We start from the raw sequence: 17,500 nt of genomic DNA, 5'->3' as shown, positions 1-17,500 counted from the left end.
TTATACATACATATATATATATATACATATATATATATATATATATACATATATATATATATATATACATATATATATATATACATATATCTTCTTCTTCTTCTCCTTTCGGCTGCTCCCGTGAGGGGTCGCCACAGCGGATCATCCGATCCGCATAGTGATTTGGCACATGTTTTACGCCGGATGCCCTTCCTGACGCAACCCTGGTCGCCTCTTACGACACAGGGATATGGTACACCTATTTTAACCGGGGTATACACCGGCCCAGTATACTGGTACTCATTTTGCCGACCTCGGAAGGATGACAGGCTGAGTCAACCCCCTGGTGTATTAATTCAGTGGCCCAACGGGGCTTGAACTCAGGTCCTTTTGGATCCCAAGCCGCTGCCCTAACCACTGCGCCAACACCAGGCTTATATATATACATATATATACATATATATATATATATATATATATATATATATATATATATATATATATATATATATATATTTATATATATATATATATATATATATATATATATATATATATATATATAGATAGATAGAATATCGTGAGGATAGAAGAATATATGGATACAATATAATCAGTAGATATATAGAAAGAATAGATAGATATAATATAGATCGAGAAGAATTGTATGCAAGCCCTTTTCACTTTTTAAAACTTTTTTGTTTTTTTTGTTTCAAGATACCTAGCTGGCACCTCTTCATGCATTTTTTTGTTTTCATTGAAAATATAACTCCTAAATATGGAGAGGGGTTTTGAAAGCAGTCGAGCCATGGAGTAAAATGTATAATTCAATTCCCTTTGGATCATAATACTAACTAACAACATTACTTTTTATCTCAATTCTTTAATTTCACCATCTTGTTTCACAGGCAAGCCTTCTGACCTTGAGAAGGAAAGGAGAAAAGAGTGAGGTTGGCCTGGAGGTGCAATTGCTATTGTTGACCATTCTACTGTTGTTTCCGTCTCGTATTTCATCTGTGGTAAAAACGGCTCCTTTCGAGCCTCCTCATGCCTTGCTGGAATCCGCTACCGAGGAGGCTCAAGGTCGATATGCATTCTACTCTCACCCCTCCATCAACCCCAGTTGGACTAGCATGGATGTTTTTGCTTCCTACGCACGTGTGCAGCTCACACGCTTTTCAAGTCTTTGTAAAGTTTCGCTCGTATAACGTTAGTAAGTAAACTGAACACCTGAGCAATGACCTGCATGCTACTGGTTGAACTAAATGTCATTTCCATCGAGTCTCCTCGAAGTTCCACCGACAAAATGAATGGTTTGTCGAGTCGTTATGAGAGCTCGCGCGTTGCTTTTGGATCTTAATCAAGTCCCAAGTATGCCATGGGCAGCGTCACGTCCATTTGTATTCCTTCACAGAATGACTTGCATATGGAAATACCATTGTGGTTAAAAAAGGCAAGGTCACCCATCTCTTTACAATGTTATCGCTTTTTAACTTTAAGGTGATGATAACAATATACTTGACAAAAATCTAATTTAAAACAAACTTTTTGTTCATGGGTGCAAAAATAATACTAAATATGAGTTACCTTAAAAAAAGGAACTTTACGAAGGAAGAGGTCATTAGATCCAGTAAAGGTCTGCGCTATTATTGGCAACTTATGGTTGCTTGTCCGTGATTTAAAACGATGCTTATTGCCATTACTGTTATCTTTATAATCATGTTGGGTCGAGGCCAAAACAAGCTGCATTAAGAACACAGTGACGGGTGCAAACTGTACAGTCAAGTCGGGGTTTGTGCGAAAAAAGCGAAAGCTCCGCACCAAAAAAAAAAAGAAGAAATGGTCCCGAACTGCGAACCCCGCCCAATTCCCACGGCCCCTTTGGCTCTACCGCCTCCAAGCGCTGGGAAAAGGAGCGCAGAGCGGGATCGCAGAGCTCCCTCACTGGAAGTTGCTCAAACCTGGACCTGGTCCTGGCTTGAGCCCTGCCAGGAGTCTACACGGGGAAAGTTTGCGCTTCGCTTCTCGTGCCATCCTCCCGGGCCCATCCAAAGGGGTCTCGGATGCGCATCCAGACCCCCTCGAGTTCAGTGCATTGGCCGGCGCAAAGTTCCCGATTCCCGGGCCGTGAGCTGCACGGGGATGATGGGTACAAGTGGCTCCAGGCACGACAGCGACACAGGTATGTGTCCATGCATGCACTTTGTGTGACGATTATATTATATGATCAAGATACCTAGGTGGCACCTCTTGGATAACAAAGCGCTTGGAAAATATAAGGAGGGATCAAGGGGGTGCAATTGTGGGTTGTTTAAACGTGGATGCGTCATCATCCATTTGGTAAGGGGCAGGGGTCTGTGTGAATGCCCCCCCTCAATCCCCTTCATAAACAGGCACAAAACTTTAGAGGTAGGTATTGCTGCTCATCATGTTATAATCCATCACACGATGGTTTACCACTGAAGACTAAAGTTTACAACACGAAAAATGGTGTAATGTGTTGTTATTTGGCTGAGTACAGAAAACAGCACGGCTAGGAGGAGTGGTGGACATATATATATATATATATATATATATATATATATATATATATATATATATATATATATATATATATATATATATACACACACATAAACACACACACAGACACAGACACAGACACAGACACAGACACAGACACAGACACAGACACAGAGAGAGAGAGAGAGAGAGAGAGAGAGAGAGAGAGAGAGAGAGAGAGAGAGAGAGAGAGAGAGAGAGAGAGAGAGAGAGAGAGAGAGAGAGATATATATATATATATATATATATATATATATATATATATATATATATATATATATATATATATATATATATATCTTTACAAGGCAGGTGAATGAAGACTTTTAATATGGATTTATCGAATGTTGATGATGTAATGTTTAAAGTTATTGAAACAAAGAAAATTGTAGATGACAACGACGTGACTGACTGGTGTGCCTTGGGTCGCGCATTGGATGATGAGAAGTCCATGCATCGTCACAGGTGACACTTTCAAATGACATGAGGTGCAACATTGGGTTTAAAAAGAATGAATTTTCTCAAGGCGACCACAACCGCTCTCTCACCCCCAGCTTACAACTACATGCCCCTTGATTGATTGACTCGATTAGCCAAAGGCTCACCCCAGCTACGACCCCATTTCTGTAAAGAGGGTTCAGTTTTTGGGGTTTTCCTGTATCCGATTCCTGGCGATTCACGAACCCAAACTGAATGGCTTGTACAAATCAGACAGCCAGAGAAGACCAGTTGAGGAAGATCAGGCCATGTATGTATGTATGTATGTATGTATGTATGTATGTATGTATGTATGTATGTAATTGTTTCGCTTTGTAAACTGTGCATGGACACAGCAGCATTGATAATCCCTGAAAATGAGTTTATGACATCCTCATTCAGCTCTGAGTTTCAAACCCTGAGAATGAGAAGTCAAGAATGAATTGAAAAGCAAACGAGTGAATTGTGTGCCCCTCACACTTTGAAGTAATGAGTTGTAATGAATGAGGTAGTAATTCTGTTTTTCACTTTGATTTAATTGTTCAGCAACAGATCCAGGTGAGCTAGATCTATCCCGTTCTTCCATTTGGCCTAGGCTGACCCTGTCCTGCTCTGCCTCGTGAAGCAGTTAATGCAGCATGATGAATCTCCAAGAAATTTCCGTGGGGACAGCCCTGTTGTTCCATTAGGGTTGGCAGGATAGCTCCAAGGTATGCAAACTTGCGCGATAAAGCAATGTGTGTTCCAACCATGGGAAGTATGTTGAACAGAGGACCCGATGGCACCACTGGTCACGAAATATGGACGAGATATGAAAAAATGTGGTGGAAGAGTCGGGAAGGTGACAAGAACAAGCCAATTCGATTTTGGTGAAGGAGAATATAGGTTGTGACATGTGTTGAGGAGAGAAAAAGAGTGTCATGTCGGAGTTGTGGGCAGTGTGTGGAGCCACGGTAGGGGACTGGAGAGAGCGGAGCGCAGCGGAGCTAATGCGCGCGGCCTGCCGTACCATACCTTACCGTGGGTCACTGGAGAGGGGACATCGAGGGTCGCCCTAGCGAATCACCACGAGGGACAAGGTAACCAGCTCGGTGTCTCGGAGCCTTTGCGGTCTACACGGCTCCGTGTTTATAAAGACCCCAAGGGGTCCAGTCTACCCCTCGTCTGTCCTGGGGTTTTTCCTTGCTTTTCTTTGCATGAACGTTGTAGCGCCATGTCTTTAAGTAGGACTGTTAAGTGTGTACATAATAGATAGACGGTAGTAGCTCTTTTGTTTTGCCTTTGTCGATTGCAAACTGCATGCGTCTCTTGCCTTGCTTGATCACATGACTGCATGACTGCATATGTGCCGCTTATTCAATAAATGTGCTTGTTAAAATGTTAACCTATTCGTTGCGTCCTTTTCCCGAATTGAACTGCCATTCTGCGTTCGGAATATAGTTGGTTTTTAAATAGCCGATAAAGTGATCAGGTCCAACGGGGCTGCGCGATAAATACCCCCGCTCGGTTATCCCAAAACGAAGCGAGCTGCATAAGCGGCTCGTTTCCAAGCGGCCCCGTTGAGGTACAATCTCTTAGTAGTCTGCCCGCGCGATTAATTAGGTATATCGACAATTTGGGTAGAATATTGACTCGGCTGTGGTGTGCTTTAAACCACACCAGTGGCTAGTTTTCGGCGTTGATCCGGAAAGCCACGATTGGATTGCACGTTGGGTGGGTGAAGCGGCCGCTATTGGTTAAGCGCGGTCGCTGGCACGCCGGCGGGCGGAGATCCACAAAACTGGTGTCAGGAGTGGGATTCGGGAGGAGCTGCACACGGATCAGGGGTGAAATTTTGAGAGTGAATTGCTGAAGGAGGTGTGCAGACTCCTAGAAATTCAAAAAACCCGAACAACGCCCCTGAGACCACAATCTGACGGCATGGTGGAGAGGTTCAATAGGACCCTAATCCAAAAATTGGCCCTCTTCACAGCCGATAATCAGGAGGATTGGGACGAACATCTCCCGTATCTCTTGATGGCTCATTGCGCGTCCCAACATGGGGCCACCGCTTGTAGTCCGGCGCTGTTAATGTATGGACAGGAGCTGAGAGGCCCCGTCGATTTGCTGTGCGGTCCGACACCTGAGTGTCCCGACAGACCCCCAGGGGAGGGCTATGCCCGTCGGTTGGAGGAAGGCATGGAAAAAGTTCATGCCTTCGCTCGCCACCAGCTCCAACAGGCGGGTATGAAGATGAAGCGCAGGTACGACCACCGGAGCCAGGCGAGTGAGTAACCACCGGGGGTGAAGATTTGGTTCTTCAACCCCCGGAGGAGGAAGGGCAGATGCCCGAAGCTCACCTCGCCTTGGCAGGACCCGGGGGTCATCCTGGCTCAAATCAGTGATGTGGTCCTTAAAATTAAAATGGGACCACGAGCCTCCCCCGGATCGTCCACGCGGCCCGCCTGAGATCTCACAAGGGCGATCGTACGCCCTCCTGGTTATGTCTTGCCAGAGTAGCCAGAGCTGGAACAGCCGCTCCCGCAGAGGCGCAAGGCTCGAAGAGCCTTGTTGCGAGTACACGAGCCTAGTCAGGGGTGGAAGACCCCCCTGTCTTGGGCACAGGACACAACTAGTTAGCGGGACGGGTTAGTTTAGTTAGACTGGCTTCATGGGGCAGGGATAAGTCCTCATGGGGCCTGTGGAATGGATTAGTTAGAGGGATTTCAGTTTAGATTTAAGATGGAAATGATATTTGGAGACAAGGACAGACTTTGGATGTGTAGTGGGGATGTAGCTTAGCTACGTAGATTAAAAGGATGTGCTATAGTTTAAGGGATGACGAGGGAGCACGAGTTAGTTGAGGGATTTAGTAAGAAGAATGGCAGTGATCAACGATGGGTGAGAAGAGGAATGAAATGAAAACAAACATGATGAGTGAGTGAGGGCCAGCGGGCCCGAGTGGATGGAGTGAATGTGGTATGTATGGTGCGATGAGTGATTGGGGGGAGGAGTGATTCCCACCCAAGGGACCCCGAGGTCAGAATAATGTCAGTTAGTGGGTTAGTCAAATAGAAAAAATGGAGGTCATTTTGCTGTTGGTGGGAACGTAGGCTCGAAATCCGTTTGGAGGGGTGCAGGAGCCCTGTTGACTGCTGGGAGCATGGCTGCGAACGGGGAGTATCGCTTAGGGGGTACACCGGGCACCAGGCTAGTTGGCCGCGGTAGGCCAAGGGCCCATGGGGGCTGGGATAGTGTAGTGGGCATGGGTGGGCCCGCATGATGCGGGGCCAGGGGCGCCATTGGCCACGTGGGCAGTGCATTGGGCACGGGCACCCAGGGAAGGGGCCCGGGCACCAGCCTGCCACGTGAGCATCGAGGGGGAGTAGCCAGGGAGGGCACTCCCCAGTTTTTATGGAGCTGGTAGGCTCGGAGACAGTTGCACCCAGGGAAGGGGCCCGGCGCCAGCCTGCCATGTGAGCATCAAGGGGGAGTAGCCAGGGAGGGCACTCCCCAGTTTTTAGGGAGCTGGAAGGCTCAGAGACAGTTGCAGAGCCCGGGAGTGCCATCGTTGGAGAATCGCCAGAGGGTGGTTCCTGCCAAGGGAGCCACACCTCCCAGCCATGAGACCGTGCAATGGCACGAAAGGAAAATTGGAGGGCGAGGCCCAAAATTGTGAGGACACCAACACAGGTGATGGGAATCTTGGTTGGTAGAACCAGTAGATTAAGTGACAGGTGCTTTTGGAAAGCTCCAGGGTAGTTTAGGAGTAATAAACGTTAGGGTAGCTTCGGAAATGTACCACTCCGCACCATCCATCCCTTTGCTCTCATTGTGGGCCACTGGACTCAGCGTGTTAAAGTAGATCGCTGAGATATGAGGAGGTCATTCTGAGGTCACCACGAGGGACAAGGTAACCAGCTCGGTGTCTCGGAGCCTTTGCGGTCTACACGGCTCCGTGTTTATAAAGACCCCAAGGGGTCCAGTCTACCCCTCGTCTGTCCTGGGGTTTTTCCTTGCTTTTCTTTGCATGAACGTTGTAGCGCCATGTCTTTAAGTAGGACTGTTAAGTGTGTACATAATAGATAGACGGTAGTAGCTCTTTTGTTTTGCCTTTGTCGATTGCAAACTGCATGCGTCTCTTGCCTTGCTTGATCACATGAGTTACATGTGGTATGTATGGTATGTATGGTGATGGAGATGTTTTTTTTATTACATATGGTATGTATGGTGATGGAGATGTATGGTGTAAGGTGATGGAGAAGGGGCCCCTTCTCAAGGAGATGGGGATGGGCCTGGCATCTGCCTGGGGGATGGCCAGACGGAGGCCCCTGGAGTACCGGCGGAAAGTGGACGCAGCGACGCGCTGTTCTGGCACATGCTCCCATACCTGACCTGACCCTGATTCTGAGGCTTCGTTGGGCCTCGACACAGGACACTAGCTCTCCCTTATTCCCCTCCAGGAAGGGAACATAGGGGTTGGGAGTCGGCTAGGACAGGATAGGTTAGCCGGACAGAGACGATAAAGGGGGTTAGGGAGACGATTTATAATGGGGGAAATGAAAATAAAATAAAACAAAAAAATAAGTTGGGGCTAAATTTTGATTTTTGCAAACTAAGGGGGTGGGTATGGACAGAGACAGGCAAAGGCGATAGGTTGGGAGGGAGACAGTAGGGTAGGTCCGAACCCGTCTTCCAAGTGGCCAGCACCACCACACTGCCTCGACACACCTGCTTCAAGGCCTGTGCCGGCCAGCTTCACCTGCCGGCCTGTTTTTGCTACAAGGCCTGTGCCGGTCAACTTCACCTGCTGGCCTGTTTTTGCTACAACGACCTGTGCCGGCCTTGCCTTGCCTTGCGATGCCTTGTCTGCCTGCCTTTGCTTTGACCCCATGCCTGCTAGCCCTTCTTTGCATTTGCCCCATTCCATCCATCACCATGTGTGCCAGGATCATCGCGCAAGCTGAAGGGACTGCCCTGTAGGCAGTCGCACCACGGGACTGCATTTAGCAGCCCATGCACCGCTCATTTGTTTGTGTTTGCTTGCGTCAGTGCCATCCAGTGTTCTGCATGGACTGCCCTGTAGGCAGCCACACACGGAGACTGCATTTGTGCACCCGTGCACCGTTTGTGTTCACTGCACTCATTCAAGGGGGAGGACTGCATTGGTGCAGCCGGCCATAATCCCTGTCACCTGCATTTGTTTCATGAGCCAGAGACTGCGTGTGAGCAGCCTGGCTCCCTGCTTGAAGAATGGCCAGTGGGATGGCATATGGCATGCCGGGTTAGGGTGAGTTGCCTTCAGCAGCTGAAGACATAAAAAGGTTTTGTGACAGACAACGGGGCCTTTTGAACAGATCCCGAAGACAACCGACCTTCAGCTGCCGGGGCGCTCACCCTCAAAATACCGCTGACATTGCCATGCCTTCTTTTTCCCACAGAGTCCATCAGTCCTGGGCCATGGTTTAGTGTAAAATTTGTAAGTTAAGTTAAAATTGTACATGGTTTTGCTCCCCCTGCATGTTTGTCGTAGCGCCGGCAATTTATTCAAGTCGTCTGTATGAGTGAGTTTGTTTCATTAGTTACTCAGCCCGTAGGTTATTTATTTTTGGGACACGAATACACCAAATGTAGCACTCAGGGATCCGAAGATAAAATGTACTTGGGGAAACTTACACATGATGGTACACGAAAATTTGACGACTCGGGACGAGTCTGTAAAAAGGGGAGGGGGTAGTGTTACGGCTGTGGAAATTCGTAGAGCACCATATAGGTCCTTATATCAGTTATGCCGATAAGTCTGTGTTCAGATAAATTTCCCGTTGTCTAATGGGGATTATTTGTGTGATCAAGGCTGTGATCTTTGAGTTAGCCGTTTTTTTTTTACTATCGTTATTTTGGACCAACCGCTTCACAACAACCACCGCCACCACCAACACCTTCTCCACCACCGCCTTCACACAACCACCTTAACCACAAGTGCCCAACCACACCACCCTCACGACCACCACAAAACGCCAGCCACACGACCATTACAACAACAACCGTAACCACCACCATGTTGCCACCTCAGCAGGGTTGCAAGAAGCCTGACATTCGTCGGGAGAGAACGGACGACGGCCTCACCCCTCCCCCCCCCAACGAAAACACGTGCGGAAGAGACGAGGGGAGGCAGTTATCAAACCAAAAGAACTGAGCCGATCTCTCCTGGAATTTTCCCCCGCGCGCCGAGAAGGGGGTGGGGGGGGCGAGGCACAGTGGTTATAAAGCGCCGAATGCGCGGTCAAGGTCTCTGTCTGAGTTGGAAGTCTGAGTTGGAGGTCTGAGTTGGCGGTTGGCGAGGTGGTGAGAGAGTCTCTCTCCTGTGTCTCTCTGTCTGGAGGTCTGCAAGTCTGGAGGTCTGCAAGTCTGGAAGTCTGGAGGTCGTGGTCGCTCGCTCCCTATCAGTCGAGTCGGTCTCTCTCTACCTGGGTCTCTCTCACTCGCGGTCACTCTCTGAGTCGTCGGCTGCGGGAGGTTGTGGAGGCGTGTGGAAAGGAGGAGAGAGCGGAGCCCAGCGGAGCCAAGGCGCGTGGCCTGCCGAGCCGTGCCTTACCGTGGATCGTGGAGACGGGACGTCGCGGGTCGCCCCAGCAAGGTGAAGGTAGCCAGCCCGGTCTCGCAGAGCCTCTGCAGTCTACATGGCTCGGTATCAATAAAGACCCCAAGGGGTCCAGTCTGCCCCTCATCTGTCCTGGGGTTTTTCTTTGCGTTTGAATGAACGTTGTGGCACCTTGTCCGCTAAGTAGAATTGTTAAGTGCATGTACATCATAAATAAACGGTCGTAGCTCTTTGCCTTGCTCGTGTTTTGTCCCTTACCCACGTTTACTTTAAATAACTGCATGCGTGTTTTGCATTGATTGATATATGACTGCATATGTGTTGTGTGTTGAATAAATGTGCTTGTTTAAATGTACCCCGGTTGTTGCGTCTTTTCCCTAATTGAACTGCCATATTGCACTCGGAATATAGTTGGTTGTTAAATATCCGATAAAGTGATCAGGTCCAACGGGGCTCGCGATAACACCCCGCTCAGTTATCCCAAAACGGAGCGAGCTGCATTAAGCGGCTCGTGTCCCAGTGGCCCCATTGAGGTACAGTCTCTCGGTAGTCTGCCCGCACGAATAATTAGGTATATCGACAATTCGGCGATTGACCCTGTCGCGCGCGGGTAGGATATTGACTAGGCTGTGGTGTGCTTAAAAACACACCCGTGGCTGGTTTCCGACGTTGATCCGGAAAGCCGCGACTGGATTGTCCGTTCGGTGGGCGAGACGGCCGCCATTGGCGAAACGCGGTTGTTCGCACGCCGGCGGGCGAGAATCCACAACAATATATACACTCGCCACTTGGCGACATGGGTGGTCGCTACATAATTGCATTCTAGTCATAGAGTTTTTGACGGGTCGGGCTGAAAATTTTTGACAAAGAGGTTGATTATAGTGCGCATAAAAGCAAGGAAGCCGATTTTTGATTTTCAAAAAATATATATAAATTCTTTTTCGGATTTTTTCAAAAATTTCAAAGTCCCGTTGCTAGGCAACGGTGGCGTCTATAGCAACGGTGCTCAAAAGCATACAACTAGATCCTGTTATAAACCTCCCAGTAAGGTTTCATCAAAATTGGTTGACTCCTCTGGCCTCCAGAGCTGTCCATTGCATACAAACAGACAGACGTTCAGACAGACGGAAAACTTGAGAAAAACGGTAGTCCAGCGACTACCCAATATACATACATTAAATATACTAGTACGTGCCCGAAAAAAAAAAAAAATAATAATAATAATAAAAAATAATAATAAATAAATAAACCACACAGGCCGTTTCTTCACTCTCACGTGCCCGTACGTGCGTCACCCAGAAGTTCGATATTATTCACAGTGACGATGATTCGCAATTTATTTTTAAGACGCAATTATTCAATTAACGCCAACGTATTTTACCTTTTCGCAATGTCGTGGCAAGGAAAAACAAAAAGAGAAGAGAAGAGAGAGAAAAAATATACTTCCTGGTTTGGAGCATACCAGCACTCTGATGTTCCCGAAATTTATACACCGTCTAATATGAAAACGATCATATCTTGGGCCATTCTGTTTATCTATAAATGCGTATAAGAAATCGAGAAATTATTAGAATACACGAAGTCATCACTCTCCGGAAGCCCGACGTTGTAAACCGTAATGGGGAACGTGGCTGAGCTTCCCTTCTCCCATCAGCCACGCCCACGCAGCAACGTGTCTTGTCATTGGTTGGTAAATAAATGGCCATAACTTGGGAATCCCGATTTAGCACGACCCTGCTTTTTTTCGTGATGACATTTTATGGACCTCAACGATCGTATTATAACAGGGCCACACTGTCGTTGCTTATTATCATTATGAAGTATTATGTACTGTACATAATTGTATGTGCTATTTTTATACGACTGGCAGCGTTACGTCGGCTCTATCACTCGGCGATAGGACTTTTTCAGCTCCATTATAATGGAGCTGGCAGATTCATCGTATATGTGATTATGGGACCACCGTCGTATATACGCGATCCATCGTTTCCCGAAACGTCGTTATGCGGCGCATGACTATATATATATATATATATATATATATATATATATATATATATATATATATATATATATATATATATATATATATATATATATATATATGTGTATGTTACGAATTTTGGAATTCAATTGCACACAGCATTCAGGTTCCTTTAGTCAGTTATGTCGATAAGTGCTTGTTCCCGAGATAGTTCACCTTCCATTGTTTAATGGGCAGAAATCGATCAAGTGCGCTGCGATTCAATTTAATAGTTAGGGAGCGATCACAAAACAATGGAGATGCCCCTCCCCCTCTTCTGCGAAGAGGAAGAAGAGCCCTCCCGTCCTGAATCACGGAACGTAAACAACTCCCTCCCACCCGCGGTTGTGCGGGCACAGGGGATGAGTCACGCCGGAGCGGGGGAAGGGCGGAGGAGAATAAGGAAGAGATCCTGAGTTGGTTTGTGTGGTGTTCTTCAGTAGAGCTTCGGCTTCTGCTTGGCTCGGGTTCGGGTTGAGGCTTTTTGCTTCGGCTGGGCTTTTCGCAGGCCTTTGGGTTCTGCTTGGCGAGGGTTGAGACTTTTGGTTCATTGAGCTTCGGTTCTGCTTGGCGAGGTGGAGGCTTTTTGGAGAGCTTCTTGCTTCGGCTTGGCTTTTCAGCAGACCTTCGGGTTCTGCTTGGCTTGGTTCGCTTTTTGGGCTCTTCTTGGTTCGTGTTGAGAGAGGCTTTGCTTTGTTCATCAGAAGAGAGTTGAGCTGGTTGCTCGGCTCAGAGTTCTTGGTTTGTGTTGTGAGAGGCTTTGTTCATCGGAAGAGAGTTGAGCTGGTTGCTCGGCTGGCTCTTCTTGGTTCGTGGAGCTCTGTTCTCTGCTTGGTTTCCGGCTTTGTGCGACTCATTGGCCTCATCTTCTCAGTGGTTCTTTGAGATAGCGACGCATCTACGGGAAGGATCGGCGCCTCGTCTCACCAGCACGTGTTCGGAAGCGCGAGAGGATTCGCTGGAGCTCGGGAAGGATCGTGGCTCACGGCGATTGGATCCAGCTCGCTCTCCCTTGAGCCCAGGTCCGAACAACTTGAAGACCACAGTAGGTGGAGAGGTTCGAGCAAAGTTCTGGGTTTCAGCTCATCTGTTCTCCGAGCTGGAGTCCGTTATTAAAGGCATCAGCTACCATTTCTTGGGTGTGTGCGTGTGCGTACGTGTGTCCATGGGCCCGTCTAATATGTAGGAAACTGTTAAGTGCCTGTGTTGTATTTGCTTCACATTGGAATAGAACTCGCCAGTAGGATTTTTTGCTCGTGTCTTTTTCCCTATCCCCCATTCATTGCATTGCCTGTGTTCAAATAAATGTCCCCATTGTTAAATGTCACTCGCTCGTTGCGTCCTTTCCTCTCATTGACTGCCATGGAGCGTTCGGAATGTTAGCTGGCTTTTAACACCAATAAGATAATCGGGTCTGATGGGACTTGGCGATCTATAACCGCTCGGCAATCGCATACGAAACGAGCTGCGTAAAGCGGCTCGTTTTCGTGCAGGTCCCGTTGAGGTGTAGATCCCCGGCATTTCTGTCTGCGCGAATAATTAGGTATGTCCATAATTCGGCGATTGACCCTGAAGCGCATGGACAGAAGAGTTGGCTGATCTATGGTGTTATAAAAACACCCGTAGCTGGGTTTCGGCATTGATCCGGAAGCTACGACTGGATTGCTCGTTCGGTGGGCGCGTACGGCCGCAATTGGGCTGAGGCGGTCATCCGCACGCCGACCGGGCGAGAATCCACAACATTATATATCTATACATACATTATATATATATATATATATATATATATATATATATATATATATATATATATATATATATATATATTGTTACAGCCATGGTTACCGAGTGTATTATAAGGGGGTTTAATCCCCATTTGTCCGTATTTCGTGGTATGGTGGATTGCTTTAGAGTAACCAACAACTTCGTGGTATGGTGGGTGGGTACAGGTCAATTCATGTGGTAATTACCTCCCAGTCTATCTTGGTTCGGACAATGCTGGATCAATGGAAGGAAAGGACAAGCACGGACAGGTTGGAACATCAACAAAGGAATTCATTAATAAGGAAAAATTAAAAAAATAAAAAGAACTTTTTATTTCTGTGTGGTAAAAATAAATAAATTCAAAATCAATCAAAATAATCACAAGCAAAAAATAAAGAATTAATCAAGCAAAATCAATCAAAATGATCGCAAGCAAATAAATAATTAATTCGGCACTGATAAAAAAAGAGACAAAGAGCAGATGCTTATCTCTCTGCCTTACTTAACAATTAAACACGAGATAAGGATACCCAGCAGATCATTCAGGGGGTGAGAAATCCAGTCTCGCTCACCAAATAGAAGTCGTCGTACGTCAAATAATATGTCTTGAAATGTGTGAGAGTGCCTTGTCCATTGCCAGTGCCCAGCCTGACTGTGCATCCACTCACGAACAGGCTTGAACACCAATCAACGTCATGTCGTCATTCCCAGGAACCAGGGATGACAAGAATCAGGTATGCCAAGAGCAGGTCTCGAGCAGAACGAGCATTAACGGTCCGAGCGTCATCCACCCACAGGAGACACCAAGAGCCACAACCGATAGACAGCTGTTAGAAGCTGTGAGACAGTATGAAGTGCTGAGGAGCTGTGAGAAGCTGTGAGGCGCTGAGGCTGTCACCAACTCACTGGCGCCAACTGACTGATGCCGATTGATGACTGGAACTGACTGAAATACCCTCAAATCCATCAGAACCACAACCAGCCACCGCCAACCAACTGGTGGTCGACCGACTGGAAAAGCCATCCAACTGACTGTCACAAAACCGACCCTCAAACTGACTGGTCTGACTGACCCCCAAAACCGTCCGAATGACGCCGACTGACCGGCCGTCGACCAACCGGAAAAGCCGCCCAACCGACGCCGATTCACCGACTCCAACTGACTCTCAAAGCCATCGCCACACGACTGGTTGTCGACTGACCGGAAAAGCCGTCAGACTGACGCCGACCCACCGACGCCAACCGACTCCCAAAAGCGTCGCCACCCGACCAGTCAAGAACGGACCTCCCGTCCTCTTTCCACAGGTGGCCTGTATGGGTGGACGCAGACTCCAGCCAAATCCATCCTGCCACATTTTGCGTATCGTTGCTGTGACAACCCGCCCGCCCTGTGACCATCCCCAGCCCATGACGCCATGCCTGTGGTGCCGGACGAACGGCAGAAAGCAGATACCCATCAGAATTACCGAGCAAAAACGTGAAGCGCTCATAAAACACCAACAATCATCACTCCAATGTTCAGCCCGACATGAAAAAGAGCCAGCAAGCATCCACTGAGCTGCTGAATAAGGTGCCAAACGCTGACGGAAAAAGGTGGGCGTTGGCACCAGCGATAGAAGGGGGCGTCAACGCCGAGGGAAAAAGGCGGGTGTCAGCATTTGTGAAAGAAGCTGGTGTCAATGTCGATGGAAAAAGGCGGGTGTCTGCGTCGGTGAAAGAAGCGTGCATCAACGTCGATAGAAAAAGGCGGGTGTCGAGCCTCCGCTGGTCTAATGGCTATCTCACGTGCATGAATGTGTCTGTCATAAAGAGAAAAAGGAGATTCCCATCAGAGAGGGAATCTATTGTTTACCCTTCTCAACGAATCGCATTTAGAATCCGACCAGATATGGGGATAGGTCTATTCTGGACATGCATTTAGGGAAATTACTATCTGAGGACCTGGTTGTTTGTATGCATTCATCGGATCGGATTCTGAAATCCATAACACTATAAATAAATAAATATATATATATATATATATATATATATATATATATATATATATAATTCCAGCAGTGTGTGTGTGTGTGTGTGTGTGTGTGTGTGTGTGTGTGTATGTATGTGTGTGTGTGTGTGTGTGTGTGTGTGTGTGTGTGTGTGTGTGTGTATGACCGCTGTTTCTCGACAACCTCTGGTCCGATTTAATTGAAACTTGCCAGGTATATTGCTGGGGACCTGAGGATGTGCCTTTTCAAGGTTTGATATTAATCGGACAAGTGCTTCCCAAGTTATGGCCATTTATTTACCAAACCAATGGGAAGACACGTTGTTGCTTGGGTGTGGCCGATGGGGAAGGGAAGTACAGCCACGTTCCCCATTACGGGTTACAACGTACGGGCTTCCGGAGAGTGATGACTTCGTGTATTCTAATAATTTCTCGATTTCTTATGCGCATTTATAGATAAACACAATGCCCCAAGTTATGATCGTTTTCATATTAGACGGTGTATAAATTTCAGGAACATCAGAGTGCTGGTATGCTCCGAACCAGGAAGTACATTTTTTCACTCTCTTCTCTTCTGTTTTTGTTTTTCCTTGCCACGACATTGCGAAAAGGTAAAATACGTTGGCGCTAATTGAATAATTGTGTATTAAAAATAAATTGCGAATAATCGTAACTGCGAATAATATCGAACTTCCGGGTCACGCACCTACGGGCACGTGAGAGCGAAAAAACGGCCTGTGTGGTTTATTTATTTATTTATTATTATTATTTTTTTTTATTCTTATTATTATTTTTTTTTACGGGCACGTCCTAGTATATCTATATATAGTCGAAAGTGTGTTTGTCTGTGACCTATGCACGCAAAAAGTACTGGACTGATCCTCACCAAACTTCACATGCTGACAGAACATGTACCCGGGAGTGTCCCAATGTAAAATAATTGGACTTCTGACTTCCGGTTTCCGAATTATGACGTCATCACCTGATTTCGTAACGTTAATTTTCAAGTTCAGCCGATTGACATGGGGTCAATGCCATATACAACATATCTAACATATGATTTTAAGTTTTTGTTTGTCTGTTTGTTTGTTTGTCTGCACGTGCTAATCTCCTGAAAGGTGAAAGATAGGAGCTAACCACTGAAACAAAAAATGTCGGGATGGGCCCCGGGAAGGTTATAGGCTATGTGGCAAGGCCCCTCGGCCGGGGGGGGGGGGCGGGAGAGGGTGTGCTTCCCCCTCACCAACCCCCTTAGCCTATGACTGCCATGACCCAATAGGGAACTGATACTGGGCTCGCGTCAGACATATGAATAGAAGATTAAATTCATTCAAAAAGAACCCGGGCAGTGCCGGGTGCATTCACCGAGTACATATATATTTATGTATATAACAATATATATTTATGTATATAACAATATATATTTATGTATATAAAAATATATATATATATATATATATATATATATATATTTTTTTTTTTGTATACCTTGGTCGAGGCTCGTATGAGAGCTAACACACAACTCACAGCAAGGAGGCATGAGACAAGAGGGGTGGGAGTGGAAGGGACAAAACATTGGGGAACAGACACAGGTGAACTGTGGAAGGGAGAGGGATGGGGATGGGACGGGGAACATGGCGAGGAGAAGATGGACATTACAGGGACTTTCAGGAAGGAAAGCAGAAGAATTGAAGGAAGTGGGCATGGGTGGATTATCGGGGTAGAAAAGATCGAGGATTTGGATGGGGGAAGATAAGAGGTGGTGGTGAACAGCTGTTTTGAAAGCCTGGAGGGAAGAATGGGAAAGAATAGAGTGAGGAAGTTTATTCCAAAGGCGGGAAAAAGAGGAATGAAAGAGTGAAGATGAGCAGTGATTCGTGATTTTGGTAGTTTTACCAGAAGGGGGTTGTTGGCGGACCTTGAGCGCCCTGTGGAAATGTGGTTGGGACAAATCGCAGAGAGAGCAGGGGGGCAAGGCTGGAGAGGAGTCGGTAGAAGACAGAAAGACCACCGACCAACCTGCGGTGATTGAGTGAGAGGCCCAAAGACTCAGCTTCATTGCGGGAGATGCCAATGATCTTAAAAGCCCTGGTTTCGACAGCGTGAAGTCGAGAAAGGTGGGAGGCAG

At 47.0% G+C, this 17,500-nt stretch overlaps 1 protein-coding gene across 1 annotated transcript in view; it reads left to right on the top strand.

The window, feature by feature from the left end:
* The first annotated feature begins 1,818 nt into the window (after window positions 1-1,818).
* Window positions 1,819-17,500, top strand: part of LOC147028853 (uncharacterized) — a 264,995-nt gene continuing 249,313 nt past the window's right edge. Inside the window, exon 1 of the mRNA XM_085876568.1 lies at window positions 1,819-2,161. Coding sequence (XP_085732694.1) covers window positions 1,819-2,161 — 343 coding nt within the window. The remainder of the gene's footprint in view (window positions 2,162-17,500) is intronic.

Source organism: Eptatretus burgeri, chromosome 4 (assembly GCF_056783735.1).
Source record: "Eptatretus burgeri isolate ZD-2024b chromosome 4, Ebu_testis_v1, whole genome shotgun sequence".
In the NCBI taxonomy this organism is placed as follows: Eukaryota; Metazoa; Chordata; class Myxini; order Myxiniformes; family Myxinidae; genus Eptatretus; species Eptatretus burgeri.
This window is presented reverse-complemented; position numbering and strand designations above follow the sequence as displayed.